Source organism: Uloborus diversus, chromosome 8 (assembly GCF_026930045.1).
Source record: "Uloborus diversus isolate 005 chromosome 8, Udiv.v.3.1, whole genome shotgun sequence".
NCBI classification, from domain to species: Eukaryota; Metazoa; Arthropoda; class Arachnida; order Araneae; family Uloboridae; genus Uloborus; species Uloborus diversus.
Window position 1 is genome coordinate 139,561,838 of NC_072738.1, and position 21,608 is coordinate 139,583,445.

Consider the following 21,608-nt stretch of genomic DNA (forward strand, 5'->3'; position numbering starts at 1 on the left):
ACATGACGGTACACGTCATTAGGTGATTTGACGTGAAATGACCCATCTTTGGATACAAGTCGAGTGTCCAAGTTTTTTTTTTTTTTTTAATTTACATTTTGTTTGGAATGAAGGGAAATCAGATAATGCAATTTGCAGCTAAAATATTTCCATCATCATTAGTAGAAAAGGAGTGATCCCGAAACATGATAATGCAAGACCACTCCTCAAGGCAAGCCCTTGAAAAATTAACGAGTTTTGGTGGGGTGCCTCACTCATCTGACATCCTTTTATTCCAACCTATATGTAACAAAAAAAAAAAAATTGTCCATCTCCAGATATTAAAAAAAAAGAAAAGAAAGCTAATTTTTTAGAATAGAAAATTACTATGAATTTAAAAAAGCAGAGTGGCTTATTTTTATTTATTTATTTGAAATTCTTACATACACAAGTGTGGTACGCGGATTATGTATTTTGAAGAAGAATTGTTTTTCTAAACATATTTTAATCGTTTTCACTTGTAACAATTTTAATGTAGAGTCTTAAAAAACAATGGAACTAGTGTACGCCTGTACAAAATAGAAAATTTCTTCCGCATTTTGTTCTGGCTTTATACTATTTACTGCTCGTTTCCCCCCCCCCCCCCAACGTGTCTACTTTAAAACCTAATTTGAAACCATTTAAGTGACAGAAATACTTTATTGATGTCGACAGTTCGTTGCCTTTTGAAACAGTTAGCTCTATTTTCTAATTATTTTTATGTGCCTTTGTCTTGTGTTTGATCATACGTGAAGGCTTCACGAATCCTTTCCCGCATTCTTCGCACACGTGAGGATAGTCCTTCGAGTGTTGGGCGATGACGTGCTTCTTCAGACGAGATGACTGTGCACTCCTGTAGGGGCACTGGGTGCATCTGTAGGGTCTCTGTCCCGTGTGGGTCCGGAGGTGAAAAACTAGACTACTCTGGTTGGTGAATCCCTTCCCGCACTCCGAGCAGAGGAAGGGCTGCTCCCCGCTGTGGATCCTCTCGTGTGTGAGGAGGCTGCTTTTACGCGTGAACTCCTTTCCGCACTCATCGCACTGGAACGGCCTCTCACCGGTGTGTGTGCGGACGTGTCGGGCGAGATTGTGCTTATGAGTGAAGGCCCTTCCGCACTCGGGGCACTTGTGACTCTTCACCCCGTCGTGGGCGGCCAGGTGACGTCTCATGTTACCAGCATCGTCCGTGGAGTATTCGCAGTGGGGGCAGCGGTGTCTCCTGTCCGGCCCCATGTGCGGATGTCTCTTCCGGTGCTTCTCCATCACTTCGGGAGAGGAGAAGAGGGCGTGGCAGAGGTCGCACTCCACCCCGGTCACTTCCTCTGAAAACAAGAGAAACGCTTAAAGATTCTGAATCGACAGAATAATTATAGATTGTGATACACAACACTTTGAGTTTAAAAAAAAAAAAAAAAAAAACTAAACTTCAAGAAAACGCACTTCAAGTAAACAAAGTGAATTATGTTTCACGAGCTCACAATATTTACCCATTAAAAGTATTTTCTAAATTGAACAAGTAAAAATTGCATATGTTTAAAGATTTGGAGAATTTTTATAATTTATCTTTTCCGTTTGAATGACAGCAACACTAATGCACACTGAAGGATACAGTTGTGACTTCGAAACAGATGCACTATTATTATATTTTATAAGTTTGTTCTCACTGAGTCTCTTATTACAAGCCTTTCAGTCTTCTGACAGCAAGCTCAAGCATCGTAACTACTTACGACTGTCAAATTGTAGTCAGAGTAAATTGCAATACAAGAATGACAATTGCATTCGAAATTGTATGAATTTGTTTTCAGGTAGCGCAAAGAAGCTTCTATTAAACGCATAGTTAAAAACTAAAGGAAATTAATAAAATACAGACGCAACGTGTTGACAAACATAAGTGAATGGGGTTGTTTCCTTCAGTCAAAAGTACTTTTATCACTGAAGTTGATAGAATAAGCAAAAAGAATAACATGGAGAGAAGAAAACTTTCATTTTTCAATGCTTAGTTTTTAATTAATTTTTTTAATTGTCCGATTTTGAAAATAAGGCGTGGTCTTTATGACGTCACAAATGATGTACTTTGTCGCATCTCGACTGGCGCGCTGAAAGCTTACAATTGCTGTCTACCGCGTTTCCAGCTTATGATTATTCAGTTGCGAATTAAGTATTGCGCTCTACGCTTGCTATCAACCATATCGTTGCCAGTACATGTGAGTAAAGAAACGAATTAAATACTGCGCTCTGCGCTAATGGCATCAGTGAATGGCATTTCATCATTTGCGATGTCATGTACTGAAACGTAAAAATTGAAATTTCCGCGTTTAAAATAGTTGTTAAAAATACTAAACTTTGTGAAATACTTAAAAAATGGTTAAATTCTATGTTTTCAAGCATGCTCTTTCAGAAAAAAATACTTTTAAAATTTCGGAAACTAACCCCATTGTGTCATTTTATTAAACAAACGGTCTGTCGAAAACATAATATATTGCTTATCAGATAAAAGCACCGTAAACAGAAAAATGAAAAAAAAAAAAAAAAAAAGACAGCCCGTATTTTTTTTCTAGAAATATTTAATCATTTCATTTGATGACACTATAGTTGGGGCAAACCTAAGCTGGCAGAGTCGTAATTCTGTGATTAGGATCTGCATAGCTTGCACAGTGTCCAAATCTATACATAAGATTATATTCAACGAATATGAAAAATTACCATTGCCCTTTGAACTGTTTTTTAAGAGGATTGACATTATAGTTCTGAAATCACACATTGCATTAAAAAAAGAGACATACATTATACATTACTTTTTATTGGTAAGCTCAAAATGGATTCTGTATCTTTCTGGTGTGAAAAATTGGGCAATAGTTTCAATTTTCGTTGTTAGACATGCCGAAAAAAAGCCTTTTTATTTTAACTGAAAACATAATTAGGACTATGAATAAGTTAATTAAGTTACATATTAATGAGCGCAGAGTCAAGGCCGTGCCCAAGTGGCTGATTTTTAGGGGTTAATCTGCTTTCATTGGAGAAAAAAATAACAAACTAGTATGTTGTGGCCATCACGAAACTTTCATCTATATTTTTCTTTTTTTTTCTGATCCCTCCCCATGCTTGACGAGGAAGCAATATTCCCAACAAAAACAAAATTACACATGCAAAAACTGAAAGTTATTTTAAAAGCCTTGCTTGAATTAATTACAAATATTTTATTTGTTAACAAACATAAGATGGCACAAGTTAAAAATTTTAAATCATTGAGATAATATTTCCGATCATTTCCATACAATTAAAATCACGAGAAATACGCAGACGACAATCTATTACGATTTATCTTTCTTATTGTTGCATTAATAAAACTATTTTTATTCGCTAAAAAATAATGATAATAAAAATAAATCAGCACCTCTTGGCGCGATTGGCGCCAAAATTGAAAAAAAGCCTGTTTACATATGGATTCACGTATATTCCAAATTTCAACCAGAACGTAGCATTACTTCTTGAGATAGGGCACTCACAATGGAAACTAGTATGTTGTGGCCATCACGAAACTTTCTTCTATATTTTTCTTTTTTTTTCTGATCCCTCCCCATGCTTGACGAGGAAGCAATATTCCCAACAAAAACAAAATAACACATGAAAAAACTTGACGACCATCCCAATGTCTGCATTATTGCAAAAGCAAAGCAAAGAGCGAAAAATGAAAGTTATTTTAAAAGCCTTGCTTGAATTAATTATAAATATTTTATTTGTTAACAAACATAAGATGGCAACAGTTAAAAATTTTAAATCATTGAAATAATATTTCCGATCATTTCCATACAATTAAAATCACGAGAAATAAGCAGACGATAATCTATTACGATTTATCTTTCTTATTGTTGCACTAATAGAGCTATTTTTATTCGCTAAAAAATAATGATAATAAAAATAAATCAGCACCTCTTGGCACGATTGGCGCCAAAATTGAACCAAAGCCTGTTTACATATGGATTCACATATATTCCAAATTTCAACCAGAACGTAGCATTACTTTTTGAGATAGGGCACTCACAATAGAAAAAAAGAACGGGCGATTGCGCGACCCCCTTTTTAGCTGTTGACACCAAAATAAAATCAGCTTTTATACCCACTAAGGGCTACTTGCCGATAAATTTTTCTTTCATTCCGTTCATTATTTCTTGAGATACAGCAGTCACAATTGACGACAAAAAACGTTCTATAGCTCAACCCCCGTTTGAGTTATTGACACCATAATTGAATCAACACCTGTTCCTGTTACTGGCAACATATGGACCAAATTTTGTTTGATTCCGCCAGTTACTTCCTGAGGAATAGCAATCACGCGTAACTCAAAAAACGTCCCATTGCTCCACCCCCTTGGAGGAATTAGCGCCAAAAACCAATGGGCACAAGTTCACATAGGGGTACATATGTGTACCAAGTTTCGTTCGATTTCATGCGGTAGTTTTTGCTGTAGAGCGGCCACAAAAACTGGTCACAAACAGACGTGACACACACATACACACACACACATACACACACACACACACACACACACATACACACACACACATACACACAGACAGACAGACATTTTCCAAAAATAGTCGAAATGGACTCAGCACACCTCAAAACGTTCGAATCCGTCAAAATTCGAAATTCGAAAATTTGCACGAATCCAATACTTTCTTCTATATATTAGATATAGAAGAAAGTAAAAAAGAACGGGCGATTGCGCTACCCCCCTTTTAGCTGTTGACACCAAAATAAAATCAGCTTTTATACCCTTTAAGTGCTACTTGCCGATAAATTTTTCTTTCATTCCATTCATTATTTCTTGAGATACAGCAGTCACAATTGACGACAAAAAACGTTCTATAGCTCAACCCCCGTTTGAGTTATTGACACCAAAATTGAATCAGCACCTGTTCCTGTTAATGGCAACATATGGACCAAATTTTGTTTGATTCCGCCAGTTACTTCCTGAGGAACAGCAATCACGCGTAACTCAAAAAACGTCCCATTGCTCCACCCCCCTTGGAGGAATTCGCGCCAAAAACCAATAGGCACAAGTTCACATAAGGGCACATATGTGTACCAAATTTCGTTCGATTTCATGCGGTAGTTTTTGCTGTAGAGCGGCCACAAAAAACTGGTCACACACAGACGTGGCACACACACACACATACACACACACACACATACACACACAGAGACAGACAGACATTTTCCAAAAATAGTCGAAATGGACTCAGCACACCTCAAAACGTTCGAATCCGTTAAAATTCGAAATTCGAAAATTTGCACGAATCCAATACTTTCTTCTATATATTAGATATAGAAGAAAGTAAAAACACAAATATAATGAAAATATACCTTTCACTAAAATTAATTTAAATATGAAGGCTAGTGCACAGTGCTTTTTTTACTTCCTTTTACAAAAAAGGAAGTATTGTATTCGCGAAAAAAAATTTCACTAAAAAATGAACCTTAATTTCCATTTTACTCCCCCCCCCCCCCCGAATGAATGTTGAGTTTTTTTTCGACTCGACCTCACGTGGATAAGTGCCTAAGAACTTATGGACATGCGAAATATCCATTTCGACGATTCACGAGTTAGTTACAACGAGTTTTCTCGTGACGTCTGTATGTACGTATGTATGTATGTGCGTATGTGCGTATGTATGTCGCATAACTCAAGAACGTCCTAGAAAGTTGAATTTGGTACGTAGACTCCTAGTGGGGTCTAGTTGTGCACCTCCCCTTTTGGTTGCATTCGGGTGTTTCTAAAGGGATCTTTTGCCCCTTTTTTGGGGGGGGGGGGGAATCATTGTTAATTTCGATGTTAACTCAAGTGGTGTTATAATTTGGCGGACGCTTTTCGATATATCGCCAGTATTTTTGTCGCCAAGTTTTTTTGCCGACTTGGCGACAAATTTGGCGTTTTTTTTTTAAAATCTGTTTTAATTTGGCCACTGTTGGTGATATTTAGAGAGTAAACTATTGAATCACATTAAAAATGCCAATAATGGGGAAATGACATTAAATTGGAGTAAAAGGAAGTCATGTGATGCACACATCAGCTCGTTTCTATTTTCGGGACTATGCGAAAGGCATCAACAAAGGTCCAAAAAGACTTTAACGCATGTAAGAAATAAAACGTGTACATTTCTTCTGTCTTTTAAATGATAAAAAATTCAAACATGCAAAAAGTTCATCTTCTTCCCCAGATTTTTAAGGTGGTGTTTTTTTTTTGCAGCCACAGCTAGTGCTACATCCTTTCTTTATGAACGAAAGGAGAATTAATATTTTGAAAATTTGTCTTAGATGAAGACGTGGATCTCGTTATGCTATTAATAACTATGACTTCAAGTGATAATAATATTCTTTTCGTTAAAACCAGGGAAAGGTAAAGTGGATACCAAGATATTTTGTACACAAGAGTTGCAAAGCACTTGAGATCTCAAGGATCAAATTCTTTTTATCCATGCTTTCTCCGGTTGCAACATGACATCCACTACATATGGATGCTTCACTTGCCAAATCGATTAACTTCATAAAACTAAAAGTCCAGAAAAGTTATGAAGGGTCATTCTCCACTGTAAACTCTGAAGCAAATTTTTTAAAAAAGGGATGTCAATTTTTTATTTATATAGTATTAAAGTATGTTAGCTTAACCTCAGGACAGAAAATAAAATATTTGTTTTAATATAGTTTTTAAATATAGAATCAATTCTACAAAGTCAGCATTATGATTTTTAAGTTTTCCCATTACAATCAACATACTTTGTATGTTGCAAGCTTATTGTAAAAACATTACATGATTTAATTTCTTACTTTTAAATGTGTCTACATTATGTTCCTTTTCATGAATAAAAGAAAAATAATAATATTGATACAACATTTTTTCAAAAAATGAAAACGTTTTTGAACGAAAATTTGATGTCCCGTGCGTAACGCAAAAACATGATCTTCTTTTGTTTTTAAGCATAATTTTCACGAACAATAGAAACCGCTTTGGGCATACTTTGATTTTTCTATTAAAATTCATTCCGTATAGGGTTTTTTTAATGAAGGTTTAATATTCAAAGAAATATGAGCATTTGTTTTCATGTCCCGTGCATAACGCGAATTTCCCTAAAAATCTAGAAAGTCAAAAACCCCACAAGCATTTATAACTGCAAAAAGATGAATTATTTCAAATACTTCGGTTAGGTTGTAGAATACTTGATCATCTCGTGTAGGTCACTGCTACTCGTGCATTACACTAGTAGTTTATAAATGTTTACCCCCCCCCCCCTAAGTTTTTTGCAATAGCAGAAATCGCAGCCTTTTTTTGGGGGGGGGGGGGGATTTTAATGATTTTAGTATAAAGTAACGTATCATCCTAATGGTTACATTATAACAATTTCAAGTATATATATATATATATATATATATAAATATATATATATATATATATATATATATATATATATATATATATATATATATATATATATATATATATATATATATATATATATATATATATATATATATATATATATATATATATATATTAATTATGTAAAATATTTGCTATTGAATTTTTACTTAAAATGATATATCTTATTGCCAATATCAGTTCTTATTTCATTAGAATCACAACTACTATTTTAACTTTTGAATTCTTATAGCTGAGATAGAATAACATTCAGACATGTCCCTTGCAAAACATTGGGTATGTTCCGTGCATAACACAAATTAAATAAATTTGCAATTTTTATAATTAATGTATTTGATCAAAATGTAGCATAATTGGACTGAAGTACTTCTTAGCTGCTAGGAAAAAAATACAATGGTTAGATAGAAGTTCTAAACTCAGAGTTTATGAGTTATAGAAGTAAGAGTGGAATTTGTTTTCTTTCTGAGTCCCGTGGATAACGAGCAAATTAAATCATTTTTTACGTACTTCAGCTAAAATTATTGTTTTGTTTTGCATTTGAAATTTCTGAAACAAACTTAATTTATGATCCAATAGCAAAAAAAAAAAAAAAAAAAAAACACGAAGAAACATCCTTTTTATTTTTATTTATTTATTTATTTATTTATTTTTTGCACTTGAAATGTCTGCAAATGTCCCGTGCATAACAGGAGAATGGCCCTGAAGAAGATAATGTTATCCATAGGAGTAAATAGGCCCTCGTGTTGCATTTTCTGCCATCACAGGGTCAGAAATGTACTGAACCAAAACTTTAATATAAATTCACATGCTAAGCATTGATAAAGCATTATTCAAGCAGAAATGAGGATTTTTTTAACTTTTATTTTTTAGTGGAGTTAATTAATCTGGCTATTGAGGCATCGACATGACAAAGGTAAAAAAAATCCTTAAACCGGTGCAGAAAAACCATCGATGTTTTAACAAAAACATCGATGTTTCCAAAACATCGACATCGATGTCGCACCCCTACTGTGCACCGCACAAGGGCGGCCAAAGCAAGGGGCGGCCGCAGGCCACATCATATAATCTTTTAATCAAGCAAATTCCTCAAGAATTTCTCACAAGATAACTTATAATAAGTAAAATAAATATGCTAAATTTTAAATGTTCAATTATCAAAGTAAGTGCCGATTTCCCGACAACATAGCATAGTTTAAGAAAAATAGATTGTTAGGGAACATTGTGTTGGTTCATTGTCCATTAATATCTACTCTTTACACACATGCTTCATTTGGTTGCAAAATTTATGACAGAACCGGTAATCAGGTTTGTATACAGGGGAAGGGAGATGAGGGAAATGGCCCCCTCCTGAAGCATGAAAGGGTGCCTTCTAAAAGGAACAATCAGGGCTCAGGGCGGCCACTAATGTTTACCCCCCCCCCTAAGTTTTTATAGAGCTAAACAATTAAGACATATTTTAAAAAAGCTGTACTGATTAGATACTCTCGCAAGCATTTCAAACAACCAATTCTGTTTTCAACAATCGCGGATGCGTGGAGAGACAGTGGAAAATTGCGACTCCCCTGAGAGTCAAACATATATGAATGACAAATTAAAATTTTGTAGTTTTCCCCCTTCACAGCATTTTTTTCGAATTAAAATCACGAATAAACTGCCCCGGGTAGTAAATTTAAATGTGGCTCCAAAACGAAGATTCAAAAGGATACCATGACCTCTTTGATGAGACTAAAGAAGGCTTAAAATGGCGTTTTTAGGACTTTAGTTTCGGGAAATTTAGCTGTTTGAACCACCGATCTTAAGGACCCAATTAAATCTCTGATTCACCCCTTCCAACTTAACTTAATCAAACATAGCCTGAAAATGTTGATTTTAAAATCCAAAATGGGTTTTCAGAGGACAGCCCTTCTTAATGTCATCAAAAATTGCTTAAGGACGTTTTTCGTATTTCTTTTTCGAAAGTTTTGCGTATGAGGGCCCCGAAATCCATTCCCAAACATTACTACCAAAGATAGTCTCCATTAGCGTCTTTAGAGAGGCCCCTAATCTCACCCCCTCAGCTTGAAATTGACTTCAGTTTCAAAAAACAGTTCGTGAGTGCACATTGAACCTCCGCCCGCTCTTTGTTAAATTGTTATCAGACAATGCCTTAAATAAGATTTTGGGATTTCAATTTCTAAAAAACTCTGGAGGTGAATTGTCTGACTTATATAACTTTTCACGGCGCTAGGGTACAACCCATCAATCGTCGAAGCGAGATGGACAAAAGTCTTCAGTTGTGTTTTTCAGATATTAATATCGAAAAATATCCGAAAGATCCGCCGAAGCTTCCCAGTTTTGTTAACGTCACCAAAGATAGCATAAAATTGCGCTTTTAGAAATATCCACTTGGAAGCTCCAAAACTCTTCCTTCCCCAAAATCCCCTAAAATGGATTTTAGTTCCGAAAAATATTTCGGTTCGGAATATTTTCCCGTTTTTCCTATCGTTTTCAAATATAGTCAAAAATGGGTTTTTGAAACAATAGTGACGAGAAATTACCGGAGGAAAGCCGCCAGATCCCCTACCATCACCAAAGACAGCGTAAATTTGCGTTTTAAACTTCAATTTCGAAAACTTTCGATAGAAGATGATTGAATCTCCCTCCCTCTAGCAACGTCAACAAAGGTAACCCAAAACTGCTTGTTTAAAACTTCAGTTTCGGGAAGAGCGCCGATCTTTCCTAAGCTACGGTCACAAAAAATAGCTTCGAATTGATTTCAATTTTGAAAGAATTTTAGGAGAGAACTCCAACATTACTTTTCTCCTGAAGTCTCGAAAAAGTTCCTAAAATAGCGATAATTGACGTCAATTTCGAAAATTTCTCCATGCACCTTGAATATACCAGACTCTTTTCTCCTTGCAACCAAACACAACCAAAGATTACAAAAATTATTTTTCGTACGCCAATTTCGATAATTTTCTGCGAGCAATCCCCCCTCCTCCGTCCTTTCTCTGATGTCACCGAAGACAGACTATGAAATGCATTTTTACGACTGGTAAATTTTGGAATCTATTACTTTCTTCAAAGATATAAATTAAACCTAAGGAGTTTCTTACTATAAAACTTTTCTTCCTTATTATAAGTTCTTTGACTATATTTTTTTAAAATTTTTGACTATTTTCATTTTTGACTATATTTTTTTTAAATTAGAACTTGATATAGAAACTTGAAGAAATGTTTATATGGACGTCAAAGATTAATCAAAATATGCAAATTACTCTTGAGGGGCGGCACATTAGATCTTTGCACACGGGCGGCCGACACCCTAGGATCGGCCCTGTGCTACTGACTCCATTCTCCCCGGATTTGTTCATAACAAAAGGATGTGTCACAAGATTAAATATCTCAGTACCTATTATAGCTATAATAAAAAGAAAAGCTTTTTAAAGATAATTTTGCGCCCTTATTTACTAGTGGACATTTCTGAAAAAACACCCCTAAAACCCAAGATTTCGGCGCCAGCACTAATTGGCGAAGATTAAATAACTTGTTTCTAGTTAAAATATCAAAAATCGAAGCCCGAGGTGCACACCGTTGGTAAAAACTGCACATGCATACCAAATTTCATCTTCCTAGGCTTTACCGTTTTCCCAGGATGCGCGCCACACACACACACACACACACACACAAACAAACATCTTATTTTATTATATGTATAGAAGACAAATAATTTTTTCAACCAGAACAAGTTCGGGTCGGACCCCTAGTTGTTAATATGAAAATAACGTGGTTGGGTAGATGGGAAGGACAGACTGGAACATGGAAAGCAGCTACCTCCTTGTGGTGGGTTTTGGGCTGCTACTGCAAATAAATATAATTACATTTCCAACTAAAAGCTAAAGTGTGCCCATTCACTGGAAAAAAAAACTAACCGGACTATAAAAGAGGAACTATTGCAATGTGCAGCAAAAACCAATAAAAATGTCAATTTTTTTAATTTCGCGAAACTTTACGGCTTTTGTGCGGACGAAAAACTCTTTGTAATCCGAATCATTTTAAAGGTATTTAAAACGAGTGTTAAAAAGAAGCATTTGAGTGGCATTAGAACAAAAACTTAAAACATTTTAATTTTCTTTAAAAAAAATTAAATAGATCATTTTTCTATTTTTGGAGAAGTTCAAGAATTGGGAGAGGCTCACGGAGTTTTTCAAACTTGCAAATATTTTGGTCTTGTATTTGACTTACAGATACGCAACTTTTGGGTGACTATTCCAAATCAAGATTCCAACTTCGTTTTATTTCGGAGCACCCTAACGTACAGCCCCTTCGGATGAATGAAGAATTGGAATCTATGAGGATCCTCAAACGTTTGGTTACGTACGTACATATGTACATATCAAGCCTAGGAACAGTACTTCGATTACGTAGAAACCCGAAAGTCTTACTTGGTTTGACTTCCAGCGACAACGAAATCTTTCTCTTGATTTGCGCTCCGAGTTCTCGTCCGTAGGCATCTCCGTACCAGACGAACAATTCCGTGAACTCTAGGACGGGCTTATACGTCCTGTAGTAGACATCTTTACGGAATTGGAAGGCCACCAGGTTCTGCTTTTCCTCCACGTTGGCGCAGTTCACGAACCGGAGCCAATTCGAGGACTTCTCATCTGCTCCTTCGATGAAGTGATCAGTTCGACCACCTTTGCGAATCTGAAACGACGATGGAATGAAACAAAATTATACATTTATGAATTGGAAGAAAGTTTAAACTCGGTTACTTCTCCCATAATTCCAATTAATTTCTAGAAAAAGAATTCCACTGTTTAAGTGATAAATGAACAAAATACTACTTATATTAACTATCAAAACTTAAAATATTACTTAACGAAAAATAAAATTCACACGTTTTTATTTTCGGCTAATCCTGAAATAACGATTTGTTTGCGATAAAGCACGAATTTTGATGTTCTTGCTCTTTATTGCACTAAAATATCATAAATGCTGTAAATGTTTTATCACATTCTAATGATATGTCAATACAACAAGGGCCATAACTTCACAGTCTCGGATTTTTTTGAGTTTAACATATATTAAAACTCATAAAAGAATTCAGAAATACGTTTTCTTTTTCTTTTTTATTTTACCCAAAAAATTCCCGGGCCGAGATACAAGTCGCCAAAAATGACGGTTCTAAATGATTTCTCACTTGGGATTTTCGCTAAAATCTTTAAATTTTTATCTCAGGAACGGTAGAACATGTTTTGTTGCGGTTTGTTTTATATTAAAACTAGTAGTACCCGCACGGCTTTGCCCGTAGTAGAAAATTAAAAGGTCATTCGGTTCGCCAGTATAATTACAAATAATGGATGATGAATTTCTCGCTAATTTGCTATATTCATTTGCTTGCCCATGTCACGGTTCCACGTTCTGATAATTTGATAATTTATTCGTCCACGTTGTGATAATTTGCTCTGTAAAATTTTCTTAAAATTGGAATAGAAAAAGAACAAAATCGAATTTCCGAAAAATCGCTTCGAGGAAGTGGAAGGTGCACACCCCCATGCTACAAAGTAATTTTGTACCAAATTTCATGAAAATCGGCTGAATGGTTTAGGCGCTATGCGCGTCACAGAGATCCAGACAAAGATACTTTCTCAGCTTTATTATTAGTAAAGATGATATTTTTTCTTGTTTAAAAAAAGATGCAACATTTTGAAATATGTGCTTTAATTTTTTCCAGTCTTTTGAAAAAAAAAGTTTAAAATAATTTTAAAAATTTTTTCTCAAAAATGCAAATTTCAAAATTTTTTAAATTTTTTACAGTTTATTAGTACCACTGAGCACTACGTTCCCCGAAAAAGAGAGCTTCCACTTTTTCTTTGAATAGATTTTAGAGGTATTTGAAAACAGGAGGGTTTTTAATGAATTTTTACGTTAAGGCAGCCCTGAAAATTCAAAAATGTTTTTCGCAGCAAGTGACCAGAAAACATTTATAATTCAGTCGTGTAGTGAAATTTTCATTTTGAGACGCTATTTTATCCAGGACATTGAGTTTAGTGAGAAAAAGATGGCATTGCGCTTAACGATTCTTTTAGCGCTACGCTGAAAGGTTGCGTGGGGAAACGCAGCGAATCGGTTGTGGAGACTGCGTTCTTGTTTTCATCTTTACAAATAATAAAGCTGAAAGTCTCTCTGTATGGATCTCTCTCTACTGGATATCTTTCTGTCATTCTCTGTGACGCGCATAGCGCCTAGGCCGTTCGGCCGATTTTAATGAAATTTGGCAAACTTATTTGTAGCATGGGGGTGTGCACCTTGAATTCCTTTTTGGAAAATTCTATTTCTTCTTTTCTATTCCAATTTTAAGAACATTTTACCGAGCAAATTATCATAACGTGGACTATTAAATTACCAAATTATCATAACGTGGAACCATAATGACATTGGTGAGCAAATTGGCGAGAAATTCACCATCCATTAATTGTAACTATACAGGCGAACCAAATGAACTTTTAATTATCTTATACGGGCAAAGCCGTGAGGGGTACCACAAGTAAAAAATAAAACTCTCGGATAAAGTGGAGACTCAAAATGAAAATTACGTTATATAACTTAATTAAAAGTGTTTTCTGGCCACTTGGGATTTTTTCTTTTTTTTTTTTTTTTTGAATTTTCAGATCTGTCATTACGTAAAGAGTTTCTTTAAAAAAACTCATTTTTTCAAATACCTCTAAAATCTGTTAAATGAAGAAAAGGAAGCATTCCTTTTCAGGGAACGTAGTGCTTAGTGGTACTAATAAAATTTATAAAAAAATGAAAATTTTTGAAATTGGCATTTTTGAGAAGTATTTAAAAAAAATTTAAACTTTATTTTCTAAAGACTGGAAAAAAAAACAAACTAAAGCACATATTTCAAAATGTTGCATATTTTTTTAAACAAGAAAAACTATTCATTTAAATAAAACAAACCGCAACAAAATATGCTCTACCGTTCCTGAGAAAATGAACTTTAAAAATTTCGACGAAAATTCCAAATGAGAAATCACGACATGATCGCCATCTTTGGCGGCCTGTATCTCGGCCCAGGAATTTTTTTTGGGAAAAACCAAAAAAACGTATTTCTTATTTTTTTTATGAATTTAAACATATGTCGAATTAAAAAAAAAATCTGAAACCATCAAGTTACGCCCCTTTACGCCCCTTGTTGAATTGCAATGGATTCTAAGAAAAGGGCAGTGTATAGAAAATGAGTTTTTGCGGTATTTGAAGAAACGTGTTTTGGATTTCACACTTACAATAGGAAAATGTCGATATTTGACGTTTTATTTATTTATTTCTTTATTTTTGCTTCATTTTTAATGAAAACTAAATAAGCAAGGATCTACAATAAAGCTTAAATGCAATAAATGACAAAAAAAAAAAAAAAAAATGCAGATACTGCCCTTTATCTTCGCGCAGCAGTATATTGTAGACTATTGTAAACAAAACAAGAAGTTCTGTCTAGAACTAGACGAGCTTACTTTCCCGTATACCCATACTACTTTCCAGTACCTGATCAATATTCTCAAAAATAGCTAAAATCGCAAATTTTTTCAAATATATTTTTAAAATACTAAGTTGATTTTTAGGAATAAAATATTCCTCACTCATCTAAAAAAATTAGATGCGTAAAAAAAAAGAAAGAAAAACCGAACAAATAAAATAGCAGCAACTTTTAAACAAAGCAGCTAATACACTTTTTTCCATTAAAAAAAATCTTTAACAGCTTTAAAAACGAAAAAATAGTAATTAAAATTAATAAGTTCATTAAAATAAATACATCATATAAAAAAAAAATCGTCTTTTTCCCCTGTTGCCAAAAACCTTTTTCAAATGAATTAATGCACTTACCAAAACAAAACAACAACAAAAAAAAAAAAAAACAATAAAATGTCAACTTAAAGAAATAATTTTCACTGTCAAAAAAAAAAAAAAAAATCGTCCGCGCATATCTATCGTCATGCAGAAACATAAATGACTTCGAGTTTATTTGCCAAAAACTGAGTACCTAAATTGAAACTTTAGCGTAAAAATAAGAACAAGTCATATCAACAATAATTATTTCACAGTTAAAACCATAGCTGCGGAGTCGGAGTCGAAGTCAATCTCATTTTGAGATAAAGGAGTCGGAGTCGAAAATTTAAGAATCGGAGTCAGTGATTTGTCCTCCGTGTGCAAATGTTTGCCAAAGCTACGAAGTCAGAGTCGAAGTCGGGGAGTCGGAGTCCGATTAATTGTCGGGAACAGGAGTCGGAGTCAAGTGCCCCCTAAATTCTCGGAGTCGAACTCTGGAGTTTGGCGTCAAGAGTTATTTCCAACAAAATTTGTTTGAAGTAAATCCGCCTTCAAGTACAGAATCTACATTGACTTTCAGTTTCCCCGTAAGCGTTATTGTTAAGAGATTTGAACTGTTCAAAATTGAACGGAAAATTGTTCAAATCAAAAAGATATTTTACATACAAATTTTTCATCAAAAGCTTTTTCCTACAAAGTTTGTTTGAAGCAAATTCGCCTCACAGTTCGGAATTGCCTTGAATTTCCCCGTAGACGCTAATGTTAAGTTTTTTTGAACTGTTCAAAATTGAACAAAAAATATTTCAAATCAAAAAGTAAAATATGGGAATGAGATATCCTCGCCGAGATCTTTCGAACAAAAAAAAGTTTTTTCGAATCGGACTATTCATTCAAAAGTTATTAGGGGGGGGGGGGGGACAGACCGACAGACCGACAGACATTTTTCCCCATCTCAATACCCTACTTTCCAATTTTTAATTTTTCAATATTTATTTAATTATTTTAATTATTTTTGACATTTTTTTGTTTTTCACGATATTTTTAAGATACATTGAGCCTTCTTTCATGCTTTTTTCTCCTTTTTCTGACTTTTACTGGGAAAGTAGGCTAAAAAGAAAAAAAGATTGGTTTACTGAAACAAAAATGCAGCTATAATTCTTTTTTCTGTAATTTTTCATACTATCTATATCATTCAGAAGAGATAAAATTATTTTCCTGCTCTAAGATCTACATCGCTTCGCTCGCCAACTCACCGAAAACCAATTTCACCCTTTTCGCGGCAGAATTCGTTGAAAGAATGTCAAGTTCAAATCCCAGTGGTTCTCTAGGAGACGAGGCTTTTGACAGATAGACTAGTGCAGTCTTTGATAGTATAGATGGATTTTATGCTTTACTCATAAGTTGTGACAAGAAGACAAAAATAAAAGTTCCCCTTTTTGAATTACCTACCTCCCATGCGTATCCACTTCGCTTGGCTTCCCAGCGCTCCCGTATGATGTCCCCTTCGTAGGGTCCGAAGACGGTGCCCTGTGGGAGAGATTTTTCCGACCAGATGCCGAGTCCGGCTTTCCGGATGCCCGAATATCCGACAGACAGGAAAGGGGGTGGAGTCTTCTTGGCTCGGTCTGGTACCCCTTTCGGAACCTGAAAGTTTAAAAACTTACTGTTTCTAAACGTTGCTATAAGTATAGTTTCCCAAACTGTGGTCCGCGGATCCTCGGGAATCCGCGAGTCCATGCCAGGGGTCCGCGGTGCTATTCAGCTTAAACGTCAAATATAATAAATTGAGATTGAGAAGGACGAGTAACAATTGTTTCATTCAAAGAGAAAGCACATTTATAAGAAATAAAAAATTCTTGCTGAACTACATGCAGGATGCAGCAGCTCCCCCCCCCCCCGGAACTCCCGGAAGTAAACACACTACACATTAATTAATTTTGTGTTCATAACGAAGTTCATGTTGTTACAAAACTATATTAAGCAAAATGCAAACATTGAGGCCCATTTTTAACCCTCGACACACAAAGGAAGAGGTTTTTAAGTTTGACGTGTCTGTGTATCTGTATATCTGTGTATCTGTCGATGGCACTCTAGCGCCTAAACTAATGGAGCGATTTTGAAAAAAAAAAAGTTCGAAAGGAGAGTTAACCGTTGTTCTTAGCTGGATTGATAAGTGCAATTTTTGTTTAAAATACGTAGTCAAAATTTACCTTTTGATCACACACCAGTAACATTGGGCCGTGTATTGGACAGGGTCCTTCGTACTCATCTCCACATAAGTCGCAAACTGAAAGGAAAACAAACAGAAAGCAGTAGATTAGCACAGTGTTTATACAACATGCTAACAGAAGTGCAATGAATGCTTTCAAAGCCAATAAATAAGAGAATATTACTACTTATTTTCTTCATTATCACCATTAACGTCTGTATAGCACGTTCGTACTTGGTAAGTATTGTTAAATATAATAAACTAGCTGTACCCGCACGGTTCTGCTCTTGAAAAATAGCTCTTACAGAAAATGTAAATTTTCCTTCCCACTCTGAAATAAAAAGTAAAGATATTTTTTTTACTAGTTATTACCCTCCCCCCTTCTTCCCCACTCTAAAGCATTTTCCCTATTATAATAACCCTATTTTAATCACTCTAAATCTTTTCCCTATATATTTCTACATTTGAACGAAGCCATTGTCTCACACTTATCATAACGATTATATTTACAGCTTATACCGATATGGTATTTTTATTTCTTTTTAATCTTAAATGACAAGAATGAGTAAATTTTGCTGTTTAATTTCATCTTTGTAGGTGTTTTTCCTGTAAAAAGAACGTTATTTTGCACACACACAAAAAAAAACCTTTTTTTAAACGTAAAATCTGCTTTGTTAGAGTTAAGCCTTGGGGAAAAAAATGAATGTATGCAAGTCGCAGACGACCATGTAACCATGACGACCGAAACTAGTGTCCCTGAATAAATGACGATGATAATGAAAAACAATGTGCTAGACTTATTCTCGTCGTCATCATGGTAATTTAAAAAATCAAATGAACATCACCTTCGGTCAAGTGAGATTAATGAGCAATTCATGATTGTTCAATATATATATATATATATATATATATATATATATATATATATATATATATATATATATATATATATATATATATATATATATATATATATATATATATATATATATATATATATATATATATATATATATATATATATATATATATATATATATATATATAAAAAATTAATTTGAATTTTGACATCTTGAATTCAAATTATGTGTTTCGCAATCACGAGTGTGTGTATGTAGGCGTGTGTGTTTGTGTGTAGGGGATATGTGTATGTGTGTAGGCATGTGTGTCTGTGTGCTGGTATAAGTGTATGGGTAGTTGTGTGTATGAATGTGTTGTGGGGGGGGGATATGTGTATGTGTGTAGGCATATGTGTTTGTGTCTGTGTGCAGGCATGAATGTGTGGGTAGTTGTGTGTATGTGTGTGTATGTTTTGTGTGAGTATGTGTAGGTGTCTGTATGCGTGTGTGTATGTGTGGGTAGTTGTGTGTATGTGTGTGTGTGTATGTGTGTGTGTGTATGTTTTGTTTGAGTATGTGTAGGTGTCTGTATGCGTGTGTGTATGTGTTTGTGTGTGTGTGTGTGTGTGTATGTATGCGCGTGTGTGTAGGACATGGATGCAACCTGGAGACAGTTTTCGCTATAGGAGCAGCATCGTGAGGAGCCGGTCGACGGTGTTGGTGCGGAGGGTGGCGGTGGGAAAATAGAATGATAGCACGCCAAAAACAGTCAAATGAAAGCAATAAGCAATCGTGATTGCTCAATAAATAAATAAATAAAATAATAATAATGCTAATAATTTCTGGGACAGCTTGTCAGGTTCTGAGACTATTTCACAGGAACACTGCCAAAACGTAACGAGTCACAGCTTGAGCATCTTTGGTTTAGAGCCTTTCTTTTCTTTGGTCTTACACAGTGAACTCAAGAAAATCTCGAATAAAACATGTTACCCTCATAAAACCTGCAACATCAACAAAAAAGACATTCTCCAGAAAATTAAAAGAATTCTTTTGCCTGCAAATAATCACCTAGAAAGCTTTTATGAGTTACTTAGCTTACAACACGGTTCTTTTATTTCATCTTTTCTTCTTTTTTTTTCTGTTATTTCGTGTATCAAATTTAACACAATTTTTACAATTAAAGTAAACCAAAAATAATAACACTTTCTCGAAATTAATTTCATAACAAAAATAATTAAACATTCATAAGAATGCTGGCAGAAATTCTTGCACAGAACCCCTAACTTACATAAAAATTCATCGTCACTCGGTACGTCTTCCTCCTTGTAAGAAATCTTGGGAATGCTGCGTTTTGGATATCTCGGCTGCTCGGCTTTTTTCAGAGCTGGAGAAAGATGTTTATTCACAAATTGTAAAGTCAGAAAACCACGATATCAAACGACTCAAATTCAGTAACAAAAACATACTTTTCACTGGAATGTCATCTACAGGAATCCTATTGTCCTGGCAAAAGGCATCCAGTTTGTCAAAATCTAATCTTGCCACTGAAAGCATATCTAGCAAGAATTTTTCCGTTTCCGTGCTAAGCGGGTTTTTTTGAGATGTTTTTGTGCTCTATAAGAAAGAGAAAGGATTGTTCAATTTATTTTTTTTTTTTTGTATTTCATTTCATAAATTCATTCAATACAGATTTTAATTTACTTTTCAAAATAATCTCTTAAGAATGCCTGTGAAAAATGGTTTTATTTTAATGTACGTATTTTAATTTTGAGAAAAGGCTTGATATATCGTTTGTAGCAAAAGTAAAATGACAGCACATTTTGCACTTAAGTCGATGCTACATGCTCATATTACATATTTGCCTTGAAAACTCTGCACTTGCTGCTCCCCCCTCCATCTCCCCTTTAACACTTTGTTTTCAGTTTCTACTGACCTTTACAAGTTTTGAATAATTTGTGTACAATTTGTTTTACAGAATTACAAAATAGACATCGGAAATATTTTTATTTACTCAAAACAAGATTCACAATTTGAGATTATATGAAGCAGTGAGAAGCAAAGGGAGAAATGCCAAAACTAAAAATTTGAAGAAAACCAGAACAAATGATAGATGAGCCTCTTCCTCGTCTTGGGGCAAGCGACAGTACTAGTAGCCCTGGTAGGTGCTGCTGTACAGAATGATTTCGAAAAACTTTTCAATGAAACCCTGCCTAGGACCTTATCTTTAAAAGTGTTTTACTCAAAACTTGAAAATGTCCACTTACATACCTTTGCTTCTCACTGCCTCATATGTGACTAGCTGCGTTACCCGGCGTTGCACGGTCTATTCGAAAAGTAAATTAATTTCAAGCGATGCGTGCATGTTCCTACATCTCGGAACAATGGCGACAGTTCTAAAAAATCACCGTTAAAGTTTGAACTTTAGTCGCTAAAAATTCCCATTTGAATGAGAAAACGTCGTAAATAAAGTTTACACTCCCCTAAAACTCAAAATACCCGAATGAATAAAAAGAAAATACAAGCAAAAGGATCATTAAAATAAAGGCAACAGGCCCTTTGAATCCCTATTAAGAGTAAGACAACAGCCCCCTAAAATTCCCAGTACAAACTCGACCTCAGTCCTTAAAATTTCTTTGAAGACAATCAGCTCTTATTAATGACTAGAAAATCGCCCGTCATGGTATGACGGGTGAAAATTGGATCTTTGGTGATAGGTTGATTGTTGGAATTTCAACCTTAACTCCAGTGGATTAACCCTAAACTTCAGAAGATACCGTTCATTGTTGATCACTTTTTCGTTTCTTCATTCCCCTGAACTGACACAGTAAAACAGTTTAGTGACGGAATCCAGTTCAGTCTTGTCAAAATAAAGCCTTTCCCGGTATTTTAAACATTACCGAAACATATTATCGAATTATCATGCCGTGGTCCGATTTCTAGTGTTGATGACGTCAGGAGCGTAACTCGATCATTGGCTATTATATACTCAGGAACATTGAAAATAGCGCCCCAAAGAGAAAACATTGGATTGAAGTGAAATTTAATGTACAGAATAATGAAGGTGAGACAATTAAACAAATACAGGCTAAGAAATGAGATGAATACAGAGTGTTACTTCAATAGAGAGCGTTGTACCCCCTTTTGCTGCAATACAAGCCGCAACACGGTCCCACATCGAGCTAATTAAACGTCTGATGTTATCCTGAGGCGAATAGACCCACAAATTTTGAACAGCCATTTCTGATTCTTGCACAGAGTAGCATGCGGCATTTGGCGTTTCAGCCGTTCCCATACA

The 21,608-nt window shown here is 34.9% G+C and overlaps 1 protein-coding gene across 1 annotated transcript; it reads right to left on the reverse strand.

Moving 5' to 3' along the window:
• Positions 1-726: 726 nt before the first annotated feature.
• On the reverse strand, positions 727-19,867 carry LOC129228629 (histone-lysine N-methyltransferase PRDM9-like). The gene is made up of 5 exons (XM_054863311.1): positions 19,780-19,867; positions 19,602-19,697; positions 17,476-17,552; positions 11,881-12,142; positions 727-1,340 (listed from the first exon to the last, which is right to left on the reverse strand). The coding sequence occupies exons 1-5, from the start codon at positions 19,865-19,867 to the stop codon at positions 727-729; spliced, it is 1,137 nt and encodes a 378-aa protein (XP_054719286.1).
• Between the last annotated feature and the right edge of the window lie 1,741 nt (positions 19,868-21,608).

Coding starts and splice junctions, on each gene's coding strand:
- LOC129228629 (XM_054863311.1), bottom strand. CDS start 19,867: ATGCTTTCAGTGGCAAGATTAGATTTTGACAAACTGGATGCCTTTTGC. Junction 17,553..19,601: donor GAGTGACGATGAATTTTTAT/GTAAGTTAGGGG, acceptor TTTTCCTTTCAG/TTTGCGACTTATGTGGAGAT. Junction 1,341..11,880: donor GTCGCTGGAAGTCAAACCAA/GTAAGACTTTCG, acceptor TCTTGTTTTCAG/AGGAAGTGACCGGGGTGGAG.